The sequence below is a fragment of the Pituophis catenifer genome, unplaced genomic scaffold (assembly GCF_029215685.1).
Source record: "Pituophis catenifer annectens isolate HBS135680 unplaced genomic scaffold, rPitCat1.0.hap2 SCAF_1, whole genome shotgun sequence".
Taxonomy (NCBI): Eukaryota; Metazoa; Chordata; class Lepidosauria; order Squamata; family Colubridae; genus Pituophis; species Pituophis catenifer.
In genome coordinates, this window is record NW_027256881.1 from 25,893,077 (window position 1) to 25,919,691 (window position 26,615).

The 26,615-nt window shown below is 37.8% G+C and overlaps 1 protein-coding gene across 4 annotated transcripts in view; it reads left to right on the forward strand.

The window, feature by feature from the left end:
* Nucleotides 1-26,615, forward strand: part of HMBOX1 (homeobox containing 1) — a 126,032-nt gene that overhangs the window by 57,756 nt on the left and 41,661 nt on the right. For 3 of the 4 annotated variants that reach the window (XM_070947251.1, XM_070947259.1, XM_070947267.1), the window contains exons 2-4: nucleotides 7,803-7,887; nucleotides 20,566-21,045; nucleotides 23,082-23,167. In XM_070947251.1, coding sequence (XP_070803352.1) covers nucleotides 7,865-7,887; nucleotides 20,566-21,045; nucleotides 23,082-23,167 — 589 coding nt within the window. In that variant the 5' untranslated portion in view covers nucleotides 7,803-7,864. The remainder of the gene's footprint in view (nucleotides 1-7,802; nucleotides 7,888-20,565; nucleotides 21,046-23,081; nucleotides 23,168-26,615) is intronic. The other variant, XM_070947276.1, reaches the window with a different exon arrangement.

Consider the following 26,615-nt stretch of genomic DNA (forward strand, 5'->3'; position numbering starts at 1 on the left):
AGAGACACGTCAGCAACTGTCAGTTCTTGCTGACTCACCAATGAAGACGGCCTCTCCGGCACATAGCTCGTGACAACTTCCTCCTCCTCCATATCATCCTTCGACTCAGCATGCAAAGATAAATCAGCCTCCAGGGCCGGGGTCACAACAATGGGACTCTGACATGCTTAAAATCTCATGTAATCTTTTATTAAAACACTGAGAACTTACAAAGCTTCAAACATTTTATTTTAATTTTTAAACAATTGTATTTTTTAACTAACATACATAGAACATGAATCATAGGGTTGGAAGGGACCTCAGAGGTATTGTTGTTCAACCTTCTGCTCAAGGCAGGACACCTTATACCAACGGTCACCAATTGGTAGTCCGTGGACCACTGGTAGTCCATGAGAAAATTTTGGTGGTCCGCAGATAAATTATTTGCATTTTTTATATTGCACTAAATCAGGGGTCCTCAAACTACAGCCCCTGGGCCGGATACGTGCAATGAATGCTTGTGTTACTGCAGAGAGTCTCCCCTTTGGGATCTTTTTGTGCGGGGCAGAGGGGGCAGAAATTCCGACTTGGGGTCTGCTTCAGCCTCCTGGTGCGGGGCTTTGGGTGAAGGCTGGAGGCTGGAGGGAAATGCAGCTGGTGGCAAAGAGATGGAGGACCTTGTTCCAGTGGAACTGCACCATGGCCTGGAACTGGCTGACCATCTCAGCCCGCTGAGCCTCCAGGCGCCGCAGGCCTTGCACTCCCGCAGGTCTTTCCTCTGCTTAGAAAGCCTATGCTTCTAGTCCTCAGTGAGGTGCTTCTGCTGAGCCTCCTTCTCAGTCAGATCCAATTTGAACTGAGCCAGCTGTTTTGCCAACACTTTCTTGTGGTGGCTGCTTAGCTCCAGCAACTGCTTCCTGTTGGGGCCCTAAGGAACCCAGACGGGGAGGCGAGGAGTGGCTGGGAGGGAGAGGTGAGTAGAGGCTAGTGAGACACCCCTCGATGTGAGTGATATTGAGTTGGCCACACCCTGTTCTGCCCCAGCTCTGGATTCCCAAGGATTGTGACACACACCAACAGTCCTTATCAAAGTTATAATGTACCAAGAATAAACAAAGTCCGGCAAAGGTTGGCAACCAGCCCAGCAAACAAGATACGATAAGACATTCACTCTCCAATATGCTCTGTAATAATTACATGTTGTTTCCAGCAAGAAATTACTAACTGCGTGCGACTTAAATAGGCTAAGGGAGTGGCCAATTATCCTCAAACCTTACTCTTGAGGAGATCTCCTCCTCCTGAGTAGCCACTCCTGCCTTTTGGCAGCCCTGCGTGCTCGAGCATTGAGGAGAGGCTCCTCCCCTTCGCTTTCTCCACTTGAAGGAGCCTCTGAAGGTTCTGAAGGCCCTGGCTGAGTCTCTGCCTCTGGCACTATATCCTCTTCAGCCTCCTCGCTGTTCGACGCGAGCGCCGGCTGCTCAGGCTGCTGGCGCGACCCCACACCAACCTCCTCCTCGTTGGGATCAGCCACGATCCGCGCAGGCCATTGCGCCACAACACACCCAGTCAAATGACCACCTAGCCACGCTCACCCAGCCAGTCATTAGGCAGATCATATTAGTGGTCCACAGGATTTAAAATTATGAATTTAGCAGTCCCTGAGGTCCGAAAGGTTGGTGACCCCTGCCTTATACCATCCTGGAGAAATGGTTGTCCAGTCTATTTTTTAAAACTTCCAGTGATGGAGCACCCATAACTCCAGGAGGCAAGTTGTTCCATTGATTAATTATTAATACATGTTGATTGATACATGTCATTGTAAAGGCAGCTGCCCTAGAAAAGGAGAGAAAGAGAAATTGGCCAATAATTTCCTAAAGAATCCATAACAGAGTCGAGGTATAAACGGTTCATTTCTTTCACTTCGGCGTCCCAAAGCACTTCAGTGATCATTGATGATTATTAATTGCCTGATGGGCCTTATTCCTTAACAATATTTGGGTTTTGACTTTTGAGGTGGTACCAGTTAACATTTGGCTCAGTTGGGGGGCAAACAGTTCTTAACAGGTAGTAATCAACAAGTAGAAGAATTGGAAAACTCATGCGGCAATGAAGCTTTCGATATTTTGTTACCTCACTTGAAAATGTGCCAGTGCTGTATCTAAATAGAGGAGGGAAAAGTCATGCATATGTCTTCTAAGCCAAAGTCCAAAACTGAGCAGAGAACCCGAAGGAGGAAGCCAAAGGGGATCAGTACCTTCCAGCACTTAGTATAGCCATTTAGAGGCCCTATTAGTATCTTAGATTTCCTGCTGCCTTGCGGAGCAAGCATCAATAGCCACTTAAGGGATTGTTTTTCCTTGGCTGAGAAGCTTTTGCTCTACTGCTTTGGAAGGTAGTTCTTGTCCTGGGAGGGGCCACAGTTCAATGCCAGAGCACATGCTTTGTCTGGTGAAGCTCTTAAGTACATTCCCAGCATCTTTAGTTATAGAAGACTATGGGAAGCTAAGTTGAAAAAGTAATGGTACTTCAACTCTATGATCCAGTAGTCTAAGGTGGCATAGGGCAGCATTTGTCGTCCTGTATCTACCAAGGTTGTAGTCTTTTTATGGTGCAGCTAGTGTTGTCATATGGATAGAAAAGCTAATGCAGGAAATTTGAGAAATTAAATGTATAGAATCCCTGGGTGTTTATCTCAGTAGATTAAGTTCTGATTTTGCTAAGCACCATTGAGTGGCTGCTGCAGTCACAAAGACAAGCAACCTACACAAGAAAGCAGCAGTTGGAGATGGACTCCTCTGGGCCAAAATATGAATTTGATATATTTCACAGAAGGAAAACTGTCGTGTGCAGTTAAATATTCCACTAATTTTTAATTTAATTTTTAAAAACCCAAGCCAACATCAACTCAAAAAGCCCACTTAGCTCAGCTCCTACACACACAAACAGCAAAGAGTAACATCTCCCAAGTGTTCTCTCCAGAGAACACTACAGAGACCAAAATATTAATTTTGTCTTTTTCCAGCTTCTGTTTTATGTGGTTACTATTATTATAGTAATAACAGCAGTGTTCATTGGGTGTGGTCAAAAAGTCAAGTTGGCAGCCCAATGGTGCCATTGAAGCTCCACCCATTTTCAATGTGCATATCATGGACAGAACTTTTGATCCCTCCGTCCTGTCCGCTCTCTTGACTTTTCAACCAATCCCCCTGATTAATAAACAATAACAATGTTTGCTGAAGGCAATGGATAGCAGTTCCAACTGCCCTGCCATTTTGTTTTGCTTTCCTAGTTATACCGTTTGGCCCAAATGCTTTCTAGAAAGAAATGAGGCTGGTAGTTGGGAACTGGAGCTTTCCTTTAAAGTTTTAAAAATTTAAAAGAGAAATCGAAGAAAGGGGTTTGCACGTAGAACTAGCATGCTTATGTTTGGTTTTCATCTTTGTCTTTAGACCCTTTGGTAGTTAAGAGCCAAAAGTGTTTGCCCATGAAAATATAAATTTAAAATTATGACTGTTACTAATATAGTAGATGAAATATAAACAATTTGCTTTTCTTTTTTAAAACATAATTCTGCACCAAGTGCTCTGGATCCTGTTGATTCCTTCCTTCTGCTCTGGAAATGCTGTTTGGTCTCTCTCAGTCATTTCCAAATTCTTCTGTGTAGATGAAGGACTAGAAACTTGTATTCTTTTATTTTTTAAAACCCCATACTGTGTCCTTAATAAATGTGGGCATTTGTAGTATTTGTCTTTGAATTACCCTGTTTCCCCAAAAATAAGACCTCCCCGGATAATAAGCCCAATCGGGCTTTTGAGCCCGTGCGCTAAAATAAGGCCCCCTGAAAATAAGACACACCCTGAAAATAAGCCCTCTCCAAAAATACACTGCTCAAAAAAATAAAGGGAACACAAGCAGAAGACATCCGAGATCTGAATGAATGAAATAGCCTTATTAAATACTTTGTTCTTTACATACAGTAGTTTATACACTGTTCAAACAACTAAAGGGAACACAAAACTACTGTATGTAAAGAACAAAGTATTTAATAAGGCTATTTCATTCATTCAGATCTCGGATGTCTTCTGCTTGTGTTCCCTTTATTTTTTTGAGCAGGGTATTTAAAAGCACGCGCAGCCGGTCCCCGCCATTTCCTCTGGATAGGCTTAGGGAGACAGAGCTGGAAATCAGGTAAGATGGCAAGAGGAGCCCCGTCTTGCTCCATGCACCCCAAAATAATAAGACCTGCCTGAAAATAAGGCCAACCGCTTATTTCGGGGTTCAAAAAAATATAAGGCAGGGTCTTATTTTTGGGGAAACACAGTAATTGGCATACTCATGAAAATGGAACTAAAATAGTAGGAAAAAAAGTAGGATGATTGCTGTGTGAAATCTTTGGTGAGAGGATGTTCTGCCTATTTATATATTGTATTGTTATACAATAACAGTTTGAGTATGTAATGCTATTGCAAAAATTTAGAGGACAGTCTCTCATTCCCCAAAAGCTCATCATTTGAAATTTGGGATCCTGCGCTGAAGGATATGTATTAATATCTGATAAATGATTTCAGGGCCACAGTCTGGCTATGATAAAAGATGGAAGTACTGTAACTTCTTTAGAATAAGAAATCGCTTTTGGTGTCTTCGTCATGAAACTGTCTTTTGAATCTTAATGAATATGAGCTGATTCTTCCATTCATACTACATTCCTCCATTATGGTTTAAGGTGAATTAATTTTTCTGGGCGGTGAATCTTAGTGAGAAGACTACACTTGTTGGTCTTCTAACTGCCCAGAAATTGGTTAAAGCAAAAAAGAAAAAGAAAAAAAGCATTCTGAGAGGAAGTGTAGAAGGTAGAGGCAAAGGTGGAGACGCGGTACTCCAATATCTTAATTGCAGTCAAAGAAAAATGAACAAAACTGAAGTGGCTCCCAAGGAGATATTAGAAAATGCAAGTTGAAAATGAGAATGATTTAATGTCAATGAGACAAATGCCGAGTTGATACTCCAGTGCCTCACGCTTCCACTTGTCCTTGGCATTGAGAAAATGAGATTTTTAATATCGGAAAAACAGATTGCCATGAAGGCTCATCCATTGTAAATTTGAGCTGCCTTTTAGAGCAGCTTTTAAGCTGAGGATTGGATTGTTCATTCTACCCTACAGTTGCTGCCACAATTTTCATACTAATACGGAATTCCTCCCTCTTTTCTCCTCCACTCTTTTGCATACTATTTATGCACCAGAGAGGGAAGGAAGGCTGACTTCCTCTTTCAGTCTCTGTTTTTCCCTTTCCTCCTCTCTCTCCCCCCCCCCTTAACAAGTTAATTTCATTAATGAATAATGCAGACAGGACAAAGGTTTGTCAGGTTTAACCTCTGCATTAGTCATACAGATTAATGATACTTGCTGTTCTGCCTGGTTAATGCTAGGAAGACAAACTTAGATTTTGTTTGTCAGACTGAAGGGTTGAGGCCTTATGGTTTTGAAATGCTATGATAGGTAGAGATATCCAAAAATCATACTGCCTGTATTCAGCTACTGGATTCTTTTCAAAACAAATGATATAGTGAAAAAGTGACTCTTCAATTGACCACTAAGTTTGGAAGTCACTATGAATGTTTGGACTCTGTTTTTTGTCTTTGGACTGCTGGCACGGAAGAGGGCCCTGTCTACATTCTTAGGTCTTATATGTTTTCTCCAACTGAGATTTGATTTTCACGTTTTAAAGGTGCTGTACTGTTTTTAAACCTGAGTTTGCAACTGCTTCTTCACTTATTCGAATGTTTGCAATCACTGCATGATATGCAGCAAGCTCAGCTACTCCACAAGGGAATTTACATGGTAAATATGGCAGATAATGTAGGAAATAGCCCTTACAAATGTGGCTTTTGAATCTGGTCAATATGGTCATTTCGGATTCTTGAAAGGATGTACATCTTCCAGTTTCCTAAATTAACAGGTTACCAACAATGTGTGTTATTAGTACCAACAACTTTTCTTTCTGTAGAAATGCATGCCCTTCTAATCCAGATTTTTAAACTTTCCAAATGTATCTCAAGGACCACTAGTTGGCACAGAATACTGAACTAGATGCCAACGAGCATGTACTGGGGCACATAACACCAGACATATCACTGGAAAGAAAAATCACAAAACTGAATCTCAAGTTATTTTGGCTATATCATGTGGGGGAATTCACTGGAGAAAGCAGTTATATTGGGAAGAGTTAGCAGTAGTAGGAAACCAGGAGACCAAATAACACAGTGGTGAACGTATCAAAGGTGATACCTAGCCAGAACATAGAAAAACTCAAAGAAGCAATGCAAGATCGGAAGATGTGGAAAGACCAACCCCGTGATGGCGAACAGGTGGCATGGGTGGCACACGGAGCCATATCTGTGGGCATGCGAGCGTTGCCCTACCTCAGTCCAGCATGCATTTGTGCACTGGCCAGCTGATTTTCAGGCCTTCTGGGCCCACCGGAAGTCGGGAAACGGGCTGTTTCCGCACCTCCAGAGGGCCTCTGTGGGGGGGGAGGCCATTTTCGCCCTCCACAGGCTCCTAGGAAAGCCTCTCGAGCCTGGGGAGGGCAAAAATGGGCCTACCGGGCCCACTGTGCCATTACGTGCCAAAAGCGGGGGGGAGAGCGGGGGAGTCACGCATGCATGCGTGGGGGGACAGGGCGCATTGAATTATAGGTGTGGGCACACGCACACACAATCCACTCCGCCTGCTTTTGGCACGCCAAGGCAAAAATGTTAGCCATCACTGACCTAACCCATAGAATTGCCAAGTGTTGGACACGACTGAATGGATAACGTCATCAACACTGAACTAGTTGGCCTTTGGCCTGATCTAGCAGAGATGTTTGTCAATTCTATGGCTTGATCAAGGTGAGGGACTTTTTCTGATGTTTGTGAATTCTTTTTTTAAAGCAAAACAAACTATTAAGCATAATCATGTTAAAGTTATTGGCATATGTGAGATCCATAATGTTGCTCTAGAAATAAAAATAAATTCCAGCCATGAACTACTCCTCTTGTAGTGGTCCCTTGAAAAAATTATTCCAGTCTAGTCAAAGTCAAGGTAGAAAGCTATTGTGTCCTCTTAATGTCCCTTTAAATTTAGATATCTTTGCAGAATGTTTATTACAAATCTTATTCACATTTCTTATTAACTTCTTAGGTGATCCAAAACAGTCTCCCTCTTTTTTGCCATTTTTCTGCAAATACTGGATAATTGTTAAAATGTACCATCGTTATTTTTCCTCTCTAGACTTGATATGCTCAATCTTCCCATTCTATGCTTGTGATATGTTATTACTGCCTTATTTAATCACTCCTGTAGATTTCTCTGGATCTTTCAGAGATCAGTACCTGTGGATTCCCAAAATAGTACATAGTCAAATAAAGCATTAACAGTTTTGAAGTGAGATATGTCTGGTTTCTCTAAGTGATGCAAAACAAATTTAAAATGATATAGTTTCATGCATCTCAAGTCATGTTGTCAGCTTAATGTTGATTTGTCATTCTAAACCTATATATCTTTCTGAGCAACTGGTATTTTAGTTCTGTGTTTTATTCAATAATTATAGCTTTGCAACCCATCAAGTCCAGATGCATTTACGTTGTGAGACACTAAAATATTTCAAAAAGACCCTCCTACCCATCAGAGTCCTGTCTATGTTAGACAGATTCTGACTTTTTGGGAGTTTGGTAGAAAATGAAATAACCATTGCTTGTTTGTGAGGTGTTTGTTTAGATGTGTGCAATAAGTTCTAAGAAATTATGTAAAAATTTAATGTCCTTCGTCTTATTTGTTTCAGAATGATAACAAATACTGAAGACCTCCAAGAGGCTTTCTGACCTTCCTCTCCCCATGTAAATTATGCTGAGAACCTTTCCAGTGGTGTAAGTACAACATCAACTAATTTTTCTCTGTCTGTGGCCAAAAGCTTGAGAGCCAGTAATTCTGTTAAGTTTGCAGACTACTGCTGAATTAAGGATTTCCTGTTGGCTGGCAATAATCGAAGTTCTAGTCTAATACATCAAAGGGCATCAGGTTAGGGAAGGCTGACCTAGGAAGCCACAAGAGGAATATGGGTTTTATTTTTCACGCTCTTTCATTTACTTCATGAAAGTTCTTCCCAGGCTTACAGAAATGTGGTCGCATGACAGTGATTTTCATTAACTTTATAAAGAGTATTCCTACAACATGGATGTATCCCAGCCACTGGGCCAGTAATTAAAGGTTATAGGAAATGTTTTCCAGATAGCCTAGACTCCCTAGATCAGGGGTGTCAAACTTGTGGCCCACAAGCTGGATGCGTCACATGCTGGTCCCGGCCCTGCCTGGTTTAGCGAAGGGGAAAAAGTCCCGATATGTCACGTGATGCCAGCCGCCATGACGCTGCGAGTTTGACATTGCTGCCCTAGAGAGTAGTAGCTCACTCATATTTGTTGTTACATTTATACAATTTTTCAATATGAAATTTTGGGAGATGCTTGTTTTATGAATGTCCTACATTTATTTGTCATAAATATTTCCATTTTACAGATTGCTTAAAATGGTTCAGAAAGGATTTGAACTTCAACTTGAGCATTTCTACATATGTAGCATGCAATATTTGTATTTGTGATTGGCAGACATACAGACATAAAGTATTTTGATTGGATGGCTCTAAGTAATAAACATTTCATTTGTTTATAGTACAAGGAGATGAAAAAGAAAGGGTTTTATTTGGATCTACAGTGCTGTGTTTTCAAATTTCGGCTAGGCTGTAAACTGAGAAAGTAGCCATTGATCAGTCTCAGCTCTTGAAGTTCAGTTCTTTCTTAGCCAAACTAAATTACACATTGAAGCATTCCCTAGAAATATAGTACAGTCTAGAATGTAAATTTGTTAGTCATTTTTTCCCTTGCTGTGATCAGGGGAATCTAGGAAGGTTTATAATGTTTCTTGCAGAGCAAAGCTGAGGTTACCACTAAATTGAATAGTAAGGATAGAGCATTTTGCTTTAACTATTCAGACTTTGCCCAAGCCAAAGGTTTCATAGTGACTGTCGGTTACAAGAACAAGTGCAACATGCTGCAAGTTGCTTCTATGCTGGAAGAAGGCTCTGAAATTCAAATCTAGATGATTCTAAATCCAGTTCCACAGTAGGATTCTAACCTGTTTGCTTGAAAATGCAATACACACCTGTGCAAACAAGAAAAACTATTTTCTTATGCTGATTATTTCTCCTGGCAGATCATTAAGAAATGGATAAAGCAATCAGAGACGGGAATTATTAATTTTGCCTGATTTTTTTCCTTCCTCTTTATTCTTAGAAAGTTACTCCAGGTCAGATCATTTGTTCAACTTGCCTAAACTGTCTGTTTTCCCCTACTTATTGCCCTGCTAATGCACTAGACCAGGGGTGTCAAACTCATGGCGTCACATGACATACTGGGACTTTTTACCCCTTCGCTAAACCGGGCAGAGGTGGAGCCAGCACGTAACACAACCAGCCCGTGGGCCACCAGTTTGACACCCCTGTACTAGATAATGATTTCCCATATCCCCAGTTATTATTTATGATAGGGTATTAGAATGGCAAAGGTAGTATATTTTGGCAGTAATTATTAGCCATAGAATAGAATAGAATAGAATAGAATAGAATAGAATAGAATAGAATAGAATAGAATAGAATAGAATAGAATAGAATAGAATAGAATAGAATTCTTTATTGGCCAAGTGTGATTGGACACACAAGGAATTTGTCTTGGTGCATATGCTCACAGTGTACATAAAAGAAAAGATATATTCATCAAGAATCATAAGGTACAACACTTAATGATAGTCATATGATACAAATAAGCAATCAAATCATATTATGTAACTCTAATTTCACCTGTGGCGATGGTGAAACTTGATTTTTGGTTGTTGCTCCATATGAATCCAGAATATCTTGGGACATATTGAAGATTCTTCTTCAGTGGAGTTTTGTGGCACAGGGGATCCTCATCTAGTCAAACTAAGGAAAAAGGGTTCCTGGGGTATAAAATGTCTGCAAATTACTATTTATAATCTGTCCAATTTATGCACCATTTACTGCTTTGAAAGGCATTGTGTGTGCTGTTTTAGATGTAAGACAATTTTATTCTAGGTTTCAAGTAAGTTCTCATAATTCATGGGAAGAAGAAGGAATGGATAAGCAAACCCTAAAAATATACTCCATGAAACCATTCATAATCTGCTTACCTATATTGATGCACTTCCCCTATGTCTTTCTCTCTTTCATGGATATGCATGCCATTCAAATCTCTGGGCATTTGAAGATTCTACTATGAACAACATGAATGTATGAAGTTGAAAATTAAGAGCAGGACTTAGTCTTTTGGTTGAAGCATCCCCTTCCCCAATAGATCTAAATTGTTGTGGGATTGACCAAACAGGTGAAGCCCTCATTCATGAGAATGAACTGGCATGTCATAACTTGGCAGAGATTTCGAAGTTCATTTTGTCATGAAATGAGGCTTTGGGAGATGGTTAGCAACTGCCTTGGCTCTTGAAAAGCACAGGGAAATGGTTATATATGTATAAAAGCAGTATTTATGGAGCATTTGGGGAAATTTTGTTTGTTTTCAGATGATGTAAGCATTTTTGTTTTAGAAACCTCAGCAAGAAGATTTTTTTTTTTGTATGTTAAGGGGAAAAAATCCTATTTTGCCATTGTCAGCTTTTATAGATACTTATGATCAATGAGTGGAAGAAATACATTTTAACCAGAGGTTTGATTTTATTTAGACAGTGAAGTATTTTGTATTGATATATATATATTTTAAAAATAATGTGGCAGTATCCTCTTCTCAGATGTTTGTTGTTCCACTCTTTCCCAGACTGTTGTCTCTGGGAGTTCTGGATTCTGTATTCCCAACATGACTGAAAGGACTAGCTTTTTGGGGTGGGGGGTGTGGGAGAAGGCTTTAGCAACACTAAGCACCTTATACTCATGTTATACTTGATGTGGATTTACATAATTGAAGAATGTTTGCACTGGACACATTCAGTGGCTGTGCATTGCTTAAATTGAGGTATCCCATTGCATTGTAGTTAAGGCCATGATTTTGCATGATTTCTGAAGGAATTATCAAGACCCAAGACTATGAAGTTGCTTCCTGCAGCTTTGTGACTTAACTATAGTTATAGCCAGAGTTTCACTTCCAGAGGAGAGATACCATATTATAACACTGCTATTGTAGAAAGTTAGCATCCATCTTTCGCCTAGAAGAATGAAATATTTTGAGAAATATTAAAGGCAGAACATTATATTTCCCTAAAAGAGAAACATGTTTTTAAAGACAGAAAGCAGCTCTCTGCCCCCAGCAGATATTTGGGGCCCATTAAGAAAGACTGGGCCAGCCTATCTACAAGACAGAAGACTTCCAGCTCTGGGGTGATGGGATTAAGACATGACCCTCCAGGACATAATAGGATTAACTCTATTAGCAGCAGAGCTCAACAAATTTCAACCAAGCCTGAGAGCTCAGACAAACATGACCCTAAAGAATCTGACAACAGCCAATAGAATACATGTTCTTGCACAGAAACAGGAAGCTCAAGTGCAAAGCCCAAGAGAAGGTATAAAAACTCCTCTCTCTCAACTCCATGTGTTCAGCTGCATCAGGACCATGTGCTTGGTGATTCTGTTCACCATTAAACCCTCTTTCCAATCAGCCTCCATGTTTCCAGTGTCTATCTCCCGGCTTGGAACTGAATCAGATGGATATTTCTTCCAGTACTAGTATATCTCAAAAGTGCTTTTCAAAAGGCAATTGGATTTTCTTAGGTTTTTTCCTTCAAAATGTTTCACCTCTGATCCAAGAAGCTTTTCAGTTCATTGAAGAACTGAAGAAGTTTCTTGGGTGAAAAGTGAAACATTTTCAAGGAAAAAACCCCCAAGAAAGTCCAATTGCCTTTTGAAAAAAGCACCTTTGAGACAATTGTGGCCTCAATGATTGACTTTCTCCATAGATATTGCTAGTATGGAAAACTAATGTAGACAAATGTACTAAATCAGGATTTGTTTATTGAATTAAGAAAAAAAGTCTCTTCCACATACTGGCACAATCTAAACTCAATGCTTAAACCCCAATTCTCCATTATTTCCTGGATCTTAACTATCCATTCAGCTCCTTCTCTAAAAACAAAACTGTGAAGGCAATGAGAGAAAATTTTTATTACAATCACAAATCAGAATTATAGATTAAAATAAAATTAAACAAAACAGGATAAAATATAATTAATGGTGGTTTCATCAACGAGCAATCAAAATCTGTCTGAATATATAAAATTTGGCTATGTTCAAGGAGACTGAAAGATATTGATCTGACAACATCCGTACATACAAAAGATCAGAATTTTCTGGATATTTTATCAGGTAATGAGTTATAAGGTAGGTCCTAGGGTCCTTATAGAGTGCACAATATAACAGGACAGGAGCTGTAGTTTCAGTGGTCCTTTGAACACAGGATACATAGGGTACTTTTTTGAATCGGCCTGCCAAAATTGCTGACTATGAAGTTAGTTTTCCAACATTTCCTTGAACTGCAAGCCTTCTATTTCCTATGATGGATATCCCAGCCTTGGGATACCCATCAAGTAGGCTTCTGGGATTTTTCTTTCCCTCCTATAGCAATCTTCATAACATTCCCCACCCCCCACTTCCATAACATAGTTTCTCTGAGAGGTGGATTTTTCTACTCCCACCCTGCACAATCTCTGATTGGGTTCTCTGTATATCCCCCCCACACACACACACAAAAGCAAATGTGTCCAGAGTAGAACAAGATTTCAAACTGGTTGGCCTTTTTTGTGCCCTCCTACTGGCAAGCTTGGGTAGGTGCTGGTCAGCTCAGTGAGAAAGATGGAGATGAGCAGTAAGACCATTCTAGTGGCAATTCAACCCTACTGCAGATGTAGGAGGGTGAGGCCAGTACCCATGTGGAAGTGCCATGAAGGATACAAACAACTCTAACTGTACCAATGATAGATTTTGAAAGCCCAAACAAAGTGGATTTTAAATCGTTATTAGTGCAAGGCAGAGTTTGATGTGAAATCTGAAATCAACTTCTGCCAGGCAAAATAGTATTATGCAACACAAAGCCCCAATTCCACTTAGTAGCTGAAGGACTTCAAGACAAAAGAATGCCTCTTCCATTCTGTTATTCTATTGCTATTCCATTCTTGCCTTGAGTTGTACAAGTCGTGATGGCGAGCATTTGATTATGCTGGATTTATTTTCAGATGTCTCAGGCTGTTCTTATTAACTGTCATCGCTTTGATCGAAAGTGCACCACAGATTTCTGCATTTGTAGCATCCTGCTTTGCATTCCTAAACAGAACATTTTGGAGAGGCAGCTGGGCAGATTCGGTCTGTTTTACAGTTTTAGCCCAAATGTCGCTGGGGCTGAGCAGTTGTGAGAAGAGACTGATGTCTAAACATCAAAGTGGGATTGAAGGGAGAAAAGTTAACAAGAGAGGATGTAAATATTTCCTTTAAAAAAAAAACTCACTCCTATTGCTATTTAAAGTTTACCTGTTCTCTGGATTTCTCTGATAGAGGCTGTTGCAATGAGCCTCTGGCATAGGAATCTTCTCAGAAGGGTTCATCACCTTTGAATGAATCAAGATTAAGAATAAACTCAATCACTTGGTTGAAAGTAAAACAGCTTCTCATAGTGGCTAAGCTGACATCTCCAGGAAGCCAACACACAGGGCAGAAGAGCACTGGCAGCCTCTTGCTATTATTCTGCTATACTTTGTCTACAACAACATATACTGTACTGACCCAAATTGGTATTGAATCCTAGTGACCACATAGATAGATTTTCTCCATGACAATTTGTCTCTAACCTCATCCTTCACGACTTCCAAAGTTGTATCAATCGCCACTGTAACTGAGTCTATTCACCCTTCTCTTCTCTTCCTTCAACTTTTCCCAACATTAGAGCCTTTTCTGGAGAGCAAGATCTTCACATAATGTGTCTAAAGTGGGATAATTTGAGCCTGGCTACTCGTGCCTTGAGTGAGAACTCTGGACTGATTTCTTTGATGATCTATTTGTTTGTTTTCTTAGCTGTCCATGGTATTCTTAGGAGTTTCCTCCAACATCAAAGTTGAAAAGAATTAATATTCTTTCTATCCTGCTTACATAGACTGGGTTACTTGAAACTGTCTTGGGATTTCTTTTTAACAATGGAGAGTGGGCTAGATGCTTCCACCACCATCATCACCATCATCAGCAAATATCAGCAAACATCATTAAATCAGTGGGATTTAATATGGTAATCCCTGAGTCTAAGATCATGTTAGCACAATACAGTAAAAAACACCTAATTCAACAACAGCAAAAAAAAAAAAAAACCTCAGAGAAGAGGAAAACGTATCAACATATTATTCTTGTAATATTCCTTTGCCATTGTTTATTTTATTCTATTATTTTACTTCTGTTCTATTTGTACTCCTTTCCGTTTGTTTGTTTTTATTATTGTAAGCTACCTAGAATAGTCACACATTGCAGGTGAGATACGTGGCAAATAAAATTAACAAATAAATAAAGTAACCAATATACAGAACATCTTAAAAGTTTTAGTACTTTTAATGATAATTCACTGACCTAAAGCAGAACTAGTTTAGCTAGAAGGGGAACCAGTTAGAGATATATTTTCAGCACATTTAATGAGTAGTTCTCACTTCTTCTCTTCAAGTAGGTGGAGCAGAACTAAAATAATTGCAATTTAAGAAACAAGTTCAGAACAATTTCTTGATAGATGAATTTTTAAAATTCCCAATCTCCATCATTGCTTTTAAAAATACATATCCACCCTGATTTAAGACAGACAAAAAACTTTAATGCAGAAATATGAGAAGAAATTAAGAATCCTGGTTGGTTTCTATTGTGGAGGGGGGGGGATTTCAGAGATGGTTAAATTTGACATGTTCCTGCTCTTGTAGTTTCATAAGCGGAATGACATTTTGCAAATCTGAACTGTTTCTGTTTTTCGTTTATTAAATCAAAAAACAAACGACCAGATCCTGCTTTTTCTTTTTTTAATGGGCTAATTCCTGCAAAGAAAGAAACAGTTCACCCTTCTCCCATAAGAAACAAATTAAAGTAATACAATTAAAGTAGTTGTAGCGAATTAGAAGGGCTTCAAACATTATGTAGTGATAAACTGCTAATGGGGATGCATGTCCCTTAATTAACAAGGAGCATCACATTATTCTTAAATGTCTGGTTGCAGAATTGCCTCGTAAATTGGCTTGTTAAACACAGGACACCTTTACATTAGGGATTTGCATGCCGTTTACAAGTAGAATTGCTGTGAGTTTAACTCTACCATTAAAAAGGTAAGACATTGCTGGGAAGAGTGTGGTGTATGTTCTCTTCTATCTCCACCATGCAATTTTCTTCTTGAATTTCTGAGTGCTTCAAAAGAGTAGAGCATCATTAAAAACTGGTATTCCTCTGTGGCTTGAAAAATTCTATTGTGTGTGACAGCCTTGTTGAAAACAGTTGCACAGAATGCAGAATAAGTTCATGTCAGCACAGGTGAAAGAAACAGCTAATTCTGTATCTGTAACACAGATACGGTACATAGTATTTACACACATTGTCCAAAATTGCATCTTTGGGAAATGGTAATGGGTTTCTCTCCTCCTAAAATAGTCAATTAGGAGTCAGCGATGTGTGTGTATATGTATGCAAAATGATAATGTTAAGAATTTAGATGACATTTTCTGATGAACCTTTAACATTCTAAGAGGAAACATGTCAAGCCACTCTTAAAATTGCCAGTAAATCCAACATCTTCATGTACTATATAGTCCTATGCATGCTTTTCATAAGAAATACCGGTAAGTATTTTTTTTTTGGGGGGGGGGGGAGGGAGGGACTTAGAGTAAGTGTATTAAGGACTGCATCTATTATATCTTCATTTCTTTGGTTTTCTACAATGGAACATTTTAGGGCTATGCAAGCACATTGGCTCCAAAGATCGAAAAATGCTTCAGGAATGTCTGCTATTTCTTAAAGCACTTGTGTATTTTTGGGAAATATGTACTTGTTCCTTGTAGAAGCAGCAGCAGCATAATCTCAGGATAGGATAGATTTTGTTTAAGTTGTTGCAAACAAATGCCCTCTTTTTTTTTTTTTTGCTTTTGAATCTGAAGTGTTACATAACTCTAGGACATTTTGTTCCTCGTAGATATTGAGTCTGATTATCCAAAATTTGTGGCTGAGCTTTGCTGCTGGTCATTGTCAAAACTCACAAAGTCCCTGACACCCATTCACTCTTTTATTTTTACAAATTACAAAAATAAAAAATAGCACTATATATCTTTTTTAAAAAAATAGTTTTTATTGATAGAAAATCTACAAACAAACATAAATACATTAAGACAACGTACAAAACAAACCAACATCAATTCAATCCCCTGACTGACTCTTACATTTTCTACATCGGTGGGTTATCAAGTTCTCTTATCTTTCTCTATTCATATCTATCTATATGTTCACATATTTACATAATTGTATATAGGATATTTTGTTCACTCTTTAATTCTATACATTCCTATTGAATATTCAAAAATTGTTTTTATGTTCCTATTTTTCCCTCCAGCCAGCTGTACCAACTTTGCCACACTAAATAGTAATCAGTATCGTCCTTCTCTTGTAGTTCTTTTGTGAGCTTATCCATTTCTGCGCACTCAGTGATTTTGTTGATTAGTTTATCTTTTGTTGGTAACTGCTCAGATTTCCAATTTTGGGCAAATAGTATACGCGCTGCTGTGAGGATATGGATAATCAGATATTTTATTTCTTTGGTGTATTGTGCTGTGATCATTCCCAATAGGAAAATTTCCGGCTTCATTTCCAGTTTTTGTTTTGTAATTTCTTCGATCATTATTCTAATTTCTTGCCAGTATTGTTTTGCCTTTCGGCATGACCACCAGAGATGATAGTATGTCCCTTTCTGTGTTTTACATTTCCAGCACATTGGAGAGGTATTTGGGAACATCTTGGCCAGGCGCGCCGGTGGGAGGTGTCATCGGTAGAACATTTTGTAAAGGTTTTCTTTAAAATAGCACTATATATCAAAAATCTGTGTTTGTTTATCCAAATGTAATTATCGTAATACTTAATTGAACAGATCACTTTTGTAAACTTGATTTATAGTTCTCTGTGTGTTTTTTCTTGCTTCTGCAATATAAGCAATACATAACCTGCTTTTTAATTTAACTAGTGTTATACCAGTCACATTCTGTCAAGCTTCAAATTTCCATTTCAGTTACTTGCACTTAATGGCAAATGTCAATAAAGCATCAATCCATTCCATACTTTCACTTTTAATGTTCCATTTTCAAAATGAATGAATTAAGCCCACCTTCAGCATGGTGCCTGGGAACAGCAAAGTGCCTGCCTGCCAACTCATTTCTTTGGTTGCTGACAAAGTTCCTATCTGTAAAGATTGTATCTGGTGAAGTGAAATCTTTAAAAAAAATTCTGTCCACAAGGATAAAATTTTACTTCTATAAGATATATTTTGAACCATGTATAAAATAAACAAAAAATGTGAAACATCTAAATTCTAGCATTTTCATGCTTTCTTTTGCCCTTTGCCAGTCTTTATGTTATTTTAATTAAGTTTGAGTTCATTCCCTGTGTCTTCCATTACCCATTATTAGTTTTTTGTTATTTGGTTATTGGTACATTGGAATAAATCACAAATTATACAGAATCTAGTTGATATGATATTATTTAAAGTGGCATTCACAAAAATTCTGGGATTTTGTATCAGAACATAGAAATAGGATGTCATTTTTATGGATTTATATAGTGGGAAATTTTGGAAGGGCTTATCATGTTTTCTTAGAGTGACTTTTTGATTTGCAAGAAAGGAGATGACTCTCCTTGGTTGATTAATAAACTTTGTGTAAATATCAGATTTTTGAAGGATTGAGGAATAGATCATTTTAAAAATGCTTCATCTTTTCCTATATGAAAATTATTTGCTACAGGGAATTATTTCCACTTATGAGTACTGTAATGTATTTGTGAGGGAGTTGTGACACTTTAAGTAGAGCACTTGCCATGCAGTCTTAGACTCAGCCTCACAATAGAAGACTCATTTTTAAGCTGTATTGGCCATTAGTTATATCCAGAAAAATGGTGTAAGATAACAAGCATCTTTATATGAAATCAGCTGAGATGTACTTTCCATCCTTGTTGTAATTCTTCAAATTCTTTTCTAAACACCAGTTCAATTTTAGTTGATGTTAACAGACAAAACTTTCCACCCCAAACTATAAGACCTCGCTACTATTGTAGTCATTAGGATGGATATAGGTTGTCCTTTTAGAACAACAGACATAGTTGGAATTTTGAGAACCATTGAATGTTCAAAAACTGGCTGCCGTGAGAAGGATGTCTTTTTCACAAAATGGCTGCCTAGTTACCAAACACCCATTCAGTGAGAATCTCTTTGCCACCCCAATTTCTACTTTTTTTCTGGACAGAAAAAACATTCTCTCCAGCAGCATAAAGTGGTAATTCAGTATTTTCATTTTTTAAAAGAATAACTGAGAGGCTTGATTGGACCTAGAGAAATATTTTAATATAAAAGGGCAGATTAGTGTTTATTTTATATTGTATTTTTAAGTCAGGAGGAGCTAGAAGATACCAGTTGCCTATCTCTGCATTAAAAAGGCTTCTCCAATCACTGCTTAGAATAAAATCACTTTCCGGTCATATCTGGAGATGAATGTAGAATTTCCAGAAACATTGAAGCCATGGGAATATCCCCTCCCCTCCCCACCACACACACATTTTTTCCCTGTCCCTAAAATGAAATATGTGGAAAAATGGAATTGTATACAATAATTAATGTTGACTTCTCTTAGAGACTTAGCTAACTTATAGTTGTTTTGTGTGTAACTTGATTGACTTGTGAAAATATATTCAGTATATAACATTGTGTATAATAATATGCATCTATTGAATGAATTTGTTTTAAATCTACAAATGGAGATACAAATTGTTGAATTCTAAGGAATGTAACACTTAAACTTCTGCTCTTTAGGAGAGACAGACAGGCAGGCAGGAGGGAGGGAGAGAGAGAGAGAGAGATCCAATGTTAAAAAAATACGTTTTGTCATATTAATCTGACAGATAGGCAGACAGGCAGGCAGCAAAAAGTGAATGTTGGCCATAAGAAGCTATCAGGTTTGTGGTGTAACAAATACAACAATCACATAACATTTCACAAAAGAGAGAAAGAGAGAACGAGAGAGAGAGAGAGAGAGAGAGAGAGAGAGAGAGAGAGAACTGTTCTGAACTGTTTTATGTTATTTTGTCATTTTTGGATATTGTAGGAGACTTTCAGACTTATTTACTTTTTCACATTTTCATTTATTTCAATGTTTCCAAATATAGTATGGTATGATTGATATGCTATCTAAAATTAAACTATTTCATGTTTTTTTCAATCTTAAAAAATAATATACAAAAAAGGCCTTGAGATTTAAAAACAGAGGAAAACTGTTTTCTGGTGGTGTTTCCCCCCTGTTTTTTTAGGGAAGGGAGATAGACTTCTACATCTGTGTCCATAGCTTTTGCAAGATATGTTTCTTACAATTCTCTTTCTATTACTATCTCATCTTCTGTTCCATGTAATAAGTCAAAGTTTGAATGATTTTCCCCAGTATATTGGATTATTGCTTTACTTGTAATTTCATGATATTCTTCTTATCCTGGGCACATTTCTTTCTTTTTAAAAATGTATATTTTATTGATTAATTCTAATATTTATTTTGAAGGCCTTTGGGTGGAAAATTGACTTAGAATGCTAATATAAATAAAACAACATTGCTTCTGAAATTGTGGGGCATTGCAAAATCAGGTTACTGTATTGATGTGGGAACTTGCTTTTAAAAAGGGGAGGGGGTCAGACCTCTATTGATAATTATTGATTTCAAGAAGCTAAACTAAAGTATAATGTACAGTATGAAATGTACAATTAACAATGACAAATGTCTGCCTGCAGGCTTATAATTCTAAATAAACAGACATACAAAGAAAAAAAAGAATGGGAACAAAATAATACAGTCAAATCTCTGATCCAGCTTGCTCAATGTTGCCTAATCTGTCAAGAGTTCCCTGGGATTTCAGATGCAAGATTTATGTATTTATTTTATTTATTTGTTCATTTTCTATATTTCCTAGGCTTATCAGGGTGATTGAACAGATGAACACTAAGGCATCCTATTTGCAAGAGAGTTGTACTGCTGTGGAAATATAGGCTTTCTGGAGTGGGAAAATAGGAATAGGAAAATATGATAGAAGAGGAGAAATTCTTACTTTTAAAACAATCAATTATTGAATAATAAATATGCCTGCCATGAGGCTCATTCTGAAGAGTGGGTAGAATATCTTTGTGCCTTATCAGAGTATAGTGGCTGATAGTGTTGTATGCTGAGGAGAGAAACTGCATTACATTTAGTGGAACTGCTTAAATGAAATATGTTTTTCATCTTTTTCCCCTTAGTCTGCTGGAAACCATGTTTCACTACACAGATGAACCCAGATTCACCATAGAGCAAATAGATCTACTTCAACGCCTGCGGCGTACTGGTATGACACGCCACGAAATCCTCCATGCTTTGGAAACCTTTGACCGTCTTGACCAGGAACACAGTGACAAGTTTGGGCGGCGGTCTGCCTATGGGAGTGGATCCTGTAGTAACAGCACCAACAATGTTCCAGCGTCTTCCTCTACAGCCACAGCTTCCACACAGACCCAGCACTCTGGGATGTCCCCATCTCCAAGCAACAGTTATGATACCTCCCCACAACCTTGCACTACCAATCAAAATGGGAGGGAGAGTAATGAGAGGTTGTCTGCCTTCAATGGGAAGATGTCGCCTACACGTTACCCTCTGGCAAATAGCATGGCTCAAAGGTCATATAGCTTTGAAGCCTCTGAGGAGGACTTGGATGTAGATGATAAAGTAGAAGAATTGATGAGGTAGGCAAAGTTGTATATTATGGATCAAGAATTACCCATTCCCAGCTTCTTTTTCTTCCCATTCCCTGCAAAGGCACTTCAGAGGATCGGATTGTTCTAAATTGCTTTGTTTATTTTCCCAGATCAAAGCTTAGTTGTCTTAGGCCAGTTGGATTGAAGGAAGACCTTAGCTCTTTGTTCATCTGGTTCATTCTTCACAGCCTTAGTTTGAATTTGGATGATTATCTAAAGGAAAAACTGACATGGTGAAACTACCAATGAGTGACACTTCTGACATGGCAACTGGTCATTTGAACACTTGAATGCATTGCTTAGGTGCAGAAAGGTTCAAGCATAACAGTTTCCCCAATCTAATGGCTTTCAATCATCCTCTATTAGAATAGGTCAAGAAAAGCTGTTGTGGGGATCTTTTTTGGTTTAATGAAGAAAATAGATACTCAAAAATTCTGATTCCAAGCACTGGGCTTGGAAGACAGTTCTTTGTGAAGTTCAGCAGAATATAGGCCAGGAGTGAATATGGGTTTTTAAAAGACCCAATGTGCCTGTATTATTATATAAAGCAAATAATCGGACATACTTAAGGAAAAAAACCCCAGTTATTTGGATTAATGAACTCATATATGAGTCAGCCATAAAGTATTTGCTATAATTATGCAAACTCTAAAATTGAACTCAGCAAATATATATATATATATATTTATATACATACACACACACACACACACACACACACACACACACACACACAGATATATATTATCCAGACCAGTGTATCATAGTTATGCACCTTAAATTGTATTTTACATGGTTTATCTGATTTTGCCAGAATAAAAAGCAACAAAGAATCGAGGAAGATAATGCTTAAATTTAGAATTACTTTTAAGACAACTGAAAGTACTACTGAAGTATGGTTTTCACTCAGTTATAAAGAATGGAAATTTAAAGAATTTTGATGTGCACAGAGCTATGGATATAACTTTTACTTTTTGGCCATACAATGTTGGAACAGCAGATTTATATATCTATTGACTGCTTCACCATATCAGTTACTAAAATTTGGGTCTATTACGTCTGTTATTATTCAGCAAAGCATGTTTTCTACTCAGTGTCCATTCTCACAAATCCATTCTAATTATTGTTTCATAGTGAATATTGCTTCTTTTCCTAGCATTGAGAAATTGAACAGTTTCAGTGATAATTAGGATAGATTTAATAGTCTAGAGCAGATAGATTTATGAGGAGTAATTATGAAATAGCCAATTGTGTCTTCCTGACCTGTTTGTGGAATTTCTTGCTCCATTTTCTCACTCCTACAGACACCCATTCATACAGATCAGCTTTATGTTCTGTTTTGCACTGATGAGTGCAATGCATATTCTTTAGTTCCTCTTAATGAATTTCACAGTGACTGTTCACTGAGTGACGCATGTGTGTTGGTTATAGGAGGATACTAATTGCAGTACCACAGATCTCCACACCAAAATAAAGAAGATGAGATAGAATCATTCTATATGAATCACCAGAAACATTCAAATTGTCCCACTTCTAATAGATGTAATAAATAAAAAACAAAACAAAATAACCTCTGCTTTAATAATTGTGGCAATTTGCTTCAGTCTGGTTGCTGACACTCTGGTTCTTAAATCTAGTTATCAATGTGGTTTGCTCTGATTTCTCTCCTTTTAGCAATATTTCCTTTGCTGGAGTCTTATTTAATGATAGAAACTGTTACTGCTGCCGTTTCCTCTCCTCCCACCCCCAAAATGTTAGTTGCAGAGATTTATTCATCCCCTGTAATGAAACTTTGTACATTCCATATGGCTTGCATGAATTTATACAGACTGCGAGTCATCCATTTTCCTTGTATGCTTTGATCCACCAATGACACTGATTAAAAGAAATGTCTGCTGGCAAGGGCAATATATCAACCCCCTCTCCACCATCCACCACAAATGCATCTTCAAATTCTACTTTGGTCCTCTCTCTCTCTCTCTCTCTCTCTCTCTTTATTTTTCTAACTCCACACATTTTGATAGGAGGGACAGCAGCGTGATAAAAGAGGAAATCAAAGCCTTCCTGGCCAACCGGAGGATTTCTCAAGCAGTTGTTGCACAGGTTACAGGTAAGAGCTTGAAAATGTCCCCTTTTCTATTCTAAAGTGTTGCTACATCATCTTGCTCATTTGCTGGCTAGTGCAGGTGTTAGCATATTGCGAGGCATTCTGCATTGCAGTACGTATCTGTCAAGGTAGTTATAATATATGCCTTTGATTTAATATCCATTGTCATACATGTCATGAAACTTCCTCAGTGAATCAGTGCTTTTATTCCACTTCTCTAATACTGCTTGATTTTTTCCTCAGCCCCCCTCCATTCAATGATTCATACTAGCAGGATTTGCCCCCTATAATATTGTAATGAGTATCAAGTGCTTTTGAAATGGCTTTTTTAAAAATTTTAAAAGTCACATGTGGTGATCTCGTTTCAGTGTAGAAAAGTGCATCCTTTCGACTAGCTGATTTAAGGAAGACATTAGCTCAGTTCACAGGACACTGGAAAAGTTTTTAATTATACTTGGTATATTACATCCATAATTTGACCTTTCTACTTAAGCTATGTGGGTAATACTACTCCCGCACATGCTTGGTTTCTCAGTGCTTACCTTTTATAGATAGTCCCCTGGTTAAGAATGAGTTCTATTCCCAAGGTCTGTCCTTAAGTTGAATTTGTATTTCAGCCGGAACAATATTATTGTATAATACTATGTAAGTGAATATTGTGTAATGTATTTGAACTATTGTGTATTTAATTTGAATCATTGTCTATTTAATTTAAATTTTGCTACCATAGGTTGCGTCTTTAAACCAGTGTGTTCTTGCCCAATGACTTGTTTGATTTGTAATATTCATATATAATAAGGATGCTGTACAAATATAATGTGCAGACATATGTAGTAATTTTATATTTATATTCCACCTTTTATACTAGGATTTTAAGCTAGCATACACAGTTTTCTCTTGCACCCCATTTTTCCCATACAGTAATTACTATCTAAAGTAGGCTGATGTAGTGACTATCCAAAATGAACTCCGAAAGCTTCCTGACTTTGGAGGAGTCTGGATATTCTCAGTTTTAATACAACATTTTAAACTTAGTCCTCCAAGTGGAGAACCGTTACTCTTTAAATAAATTGGTAGCCAGTTATAAAAACATACTGTTGAAACAATTATTTTCAATCAGTTCAAAACTTCAGGAAGAAGAGAGAAAACTCTCTGTATAAGGGAACTTACTCAGCTGAGTACATGTTTTAAATTTAGATTTAAAGTCCACTTCAATTTCCTGTACATCTAATTTAAAAGTAGTAGTGCTAAAAAAAAAACCCTCCCAATTAATGTAGGTAATACTGATCTATATGGATCAGTAATCTGATTTAGTAAATTCATCACTTACTTTGCTACTGACAGTGCTTATGTTTTGAGGAATCTCAGAAGAAGATGTAATCCAAGAATTGTTTCTAGTTGCCTTTGCTTGATTTTGTTGCATGGTTAGTTCAAACGTTGACCTACTGTAAAACAAGTCAGAGAGCTTTGGTGACTAGTAGTTGGAGTGATTGGAATGAGATTGTTGCTGTCTTCTGAGCTTAGAATTTGTTCAGGTAGTCCTCAGCTGACAACCGTTCATTTAATAATGGTTCAAAGTTACGATGGCCTTGGAAAAAGTGACCGACAACCTATCTTCAAAGTGATGATCATCACACCACCCCTGCAGTCACATGCAATTCAAGCGCTTGGCAAACTGGTTTACATTTATGATAGTTGCAGTGTCTTTTGATTACATTATCGCAATTTGCAACCTTCCCAACCAGCTTCCGACAAACAGAATCAATTGGGGAAGTTAAATTCATTTTAACAACTACATGAGTCACTTAATAACCATGTGTTTCATTTAACAACTTTGGTAAAAAAGGTCACAAAATCATGTCTGGCCACGTGATGACTTGTTAATGACTGCATCGCTTAGCGATCAAAATTCCATCCCAATTTTGTACGTCAGGGACTCTTTGCTACCTTATTAGAATGACTCTTCAAATATCAGTGGTTAACATGGCTAGGCTTATATTGACTATGGCCTATCAGCATTCCTTTTATGGCCCCCTGAGTGGGTGAGGCCAAAAAAATTGTCCCAGTTGTTCATTTTTGGAGGAACTGGGGAAGATTTTAAGGAGAAATTGCATGCTTTAAACTTTACAGAACTAAGGATTAATATCTGTAGGACAGAGAAATAATTTTACAAGTATGCGTCAGGTATGTAGACATATGTATAATGTATATGATGCATACTTTTCTATGCAGTTGATATAGAGAGAATTACTTATGAACAGTTGTGAATTTCAAATTTCCATTTTCAAACTAGTTAGAGGATTTTACTGATTTCCCTTAGACCAATTTCTTCACTTTTATTTCTTCCACATCTCTCATTAACATATAAAATGTGGCAGAAAACAATAGTTGATATTATAGTAAGTTAAAAATCTGGCTAGTGTTCTTCTCCAATAGCTTCCAGGATAATTTAGAAATGAAGCAACACCACCACAGTTAGGGGAATGAACACATGAGTACAGGTAGTCCTCGATTTACAACAGTTCATTTATGATTGTTCAAAATTACAGTGTCATTTTAAAAAGTGACTTATGATCAGTTTTCACACACTCGCAGCCTCCCCATGGTCACATGATCAAAATTCAGATGTTTGACAGTTGGTTCATATTTATGATGATTGCAGTGTCTCAGGGTCATGTGATCAGCTTCTGCGATCTTCTGATAAGCCAAGTCAATGGGGAAGCCAGATTTACTTAACAACTGTGTTACTAATTTCACAACTGCACTGATTCACTTAACAACTGTTGCAAGAAAGCAAAGCTCACTTAACAAATGTCTCACTTAGCGACATAAATGCTGACTTAAACTGTAGTTGTAACTTGAGGACTACCTGAGGTAATGGTTCATTTAGTGACTGTTCAAAGTTACAAAGGCATTGAAAAAAGGTGACTGATGTCCATTTTTCAGAGTTACAACTTTTGTAGCATCTCCGTGATCATGTGATCAAAATTCAGGTGCTTGGCATCTGGTTCATACTTATGACCATTGCTGTGTCCCAAGGTCATGCGATCATTGTTTGCAGCTTTCTGACAAGCAGAGTCAATGGGGAAACCAGATTCACTTAACAACCAGGTTAATAATTTATCAGCAGCAGTGATTCACTTAACAACTGTGGCAAGAAAGATAGTAAAATGGGGCAAAACTCACTTAACAAATATCTCACTTAACAACAGAAAAATGTTGGGTTCAATTGTGGTCATAAATCAAGGACTATCTATACAGTATATACAGAGAGGATAGGGAATCTATAATCCACCAGACCTTAGTCAATTGCCTCTCCCATCATCTTTCATAATAATCCCTGCTGTAGCTGTTATTCACCATCAATTGGAGGACCATAGATCCCTCATCCCTGGCATATAGGATTCAGCCTAAGATTCAGAGAATGACCCATAATAGGCTTAACAGTATT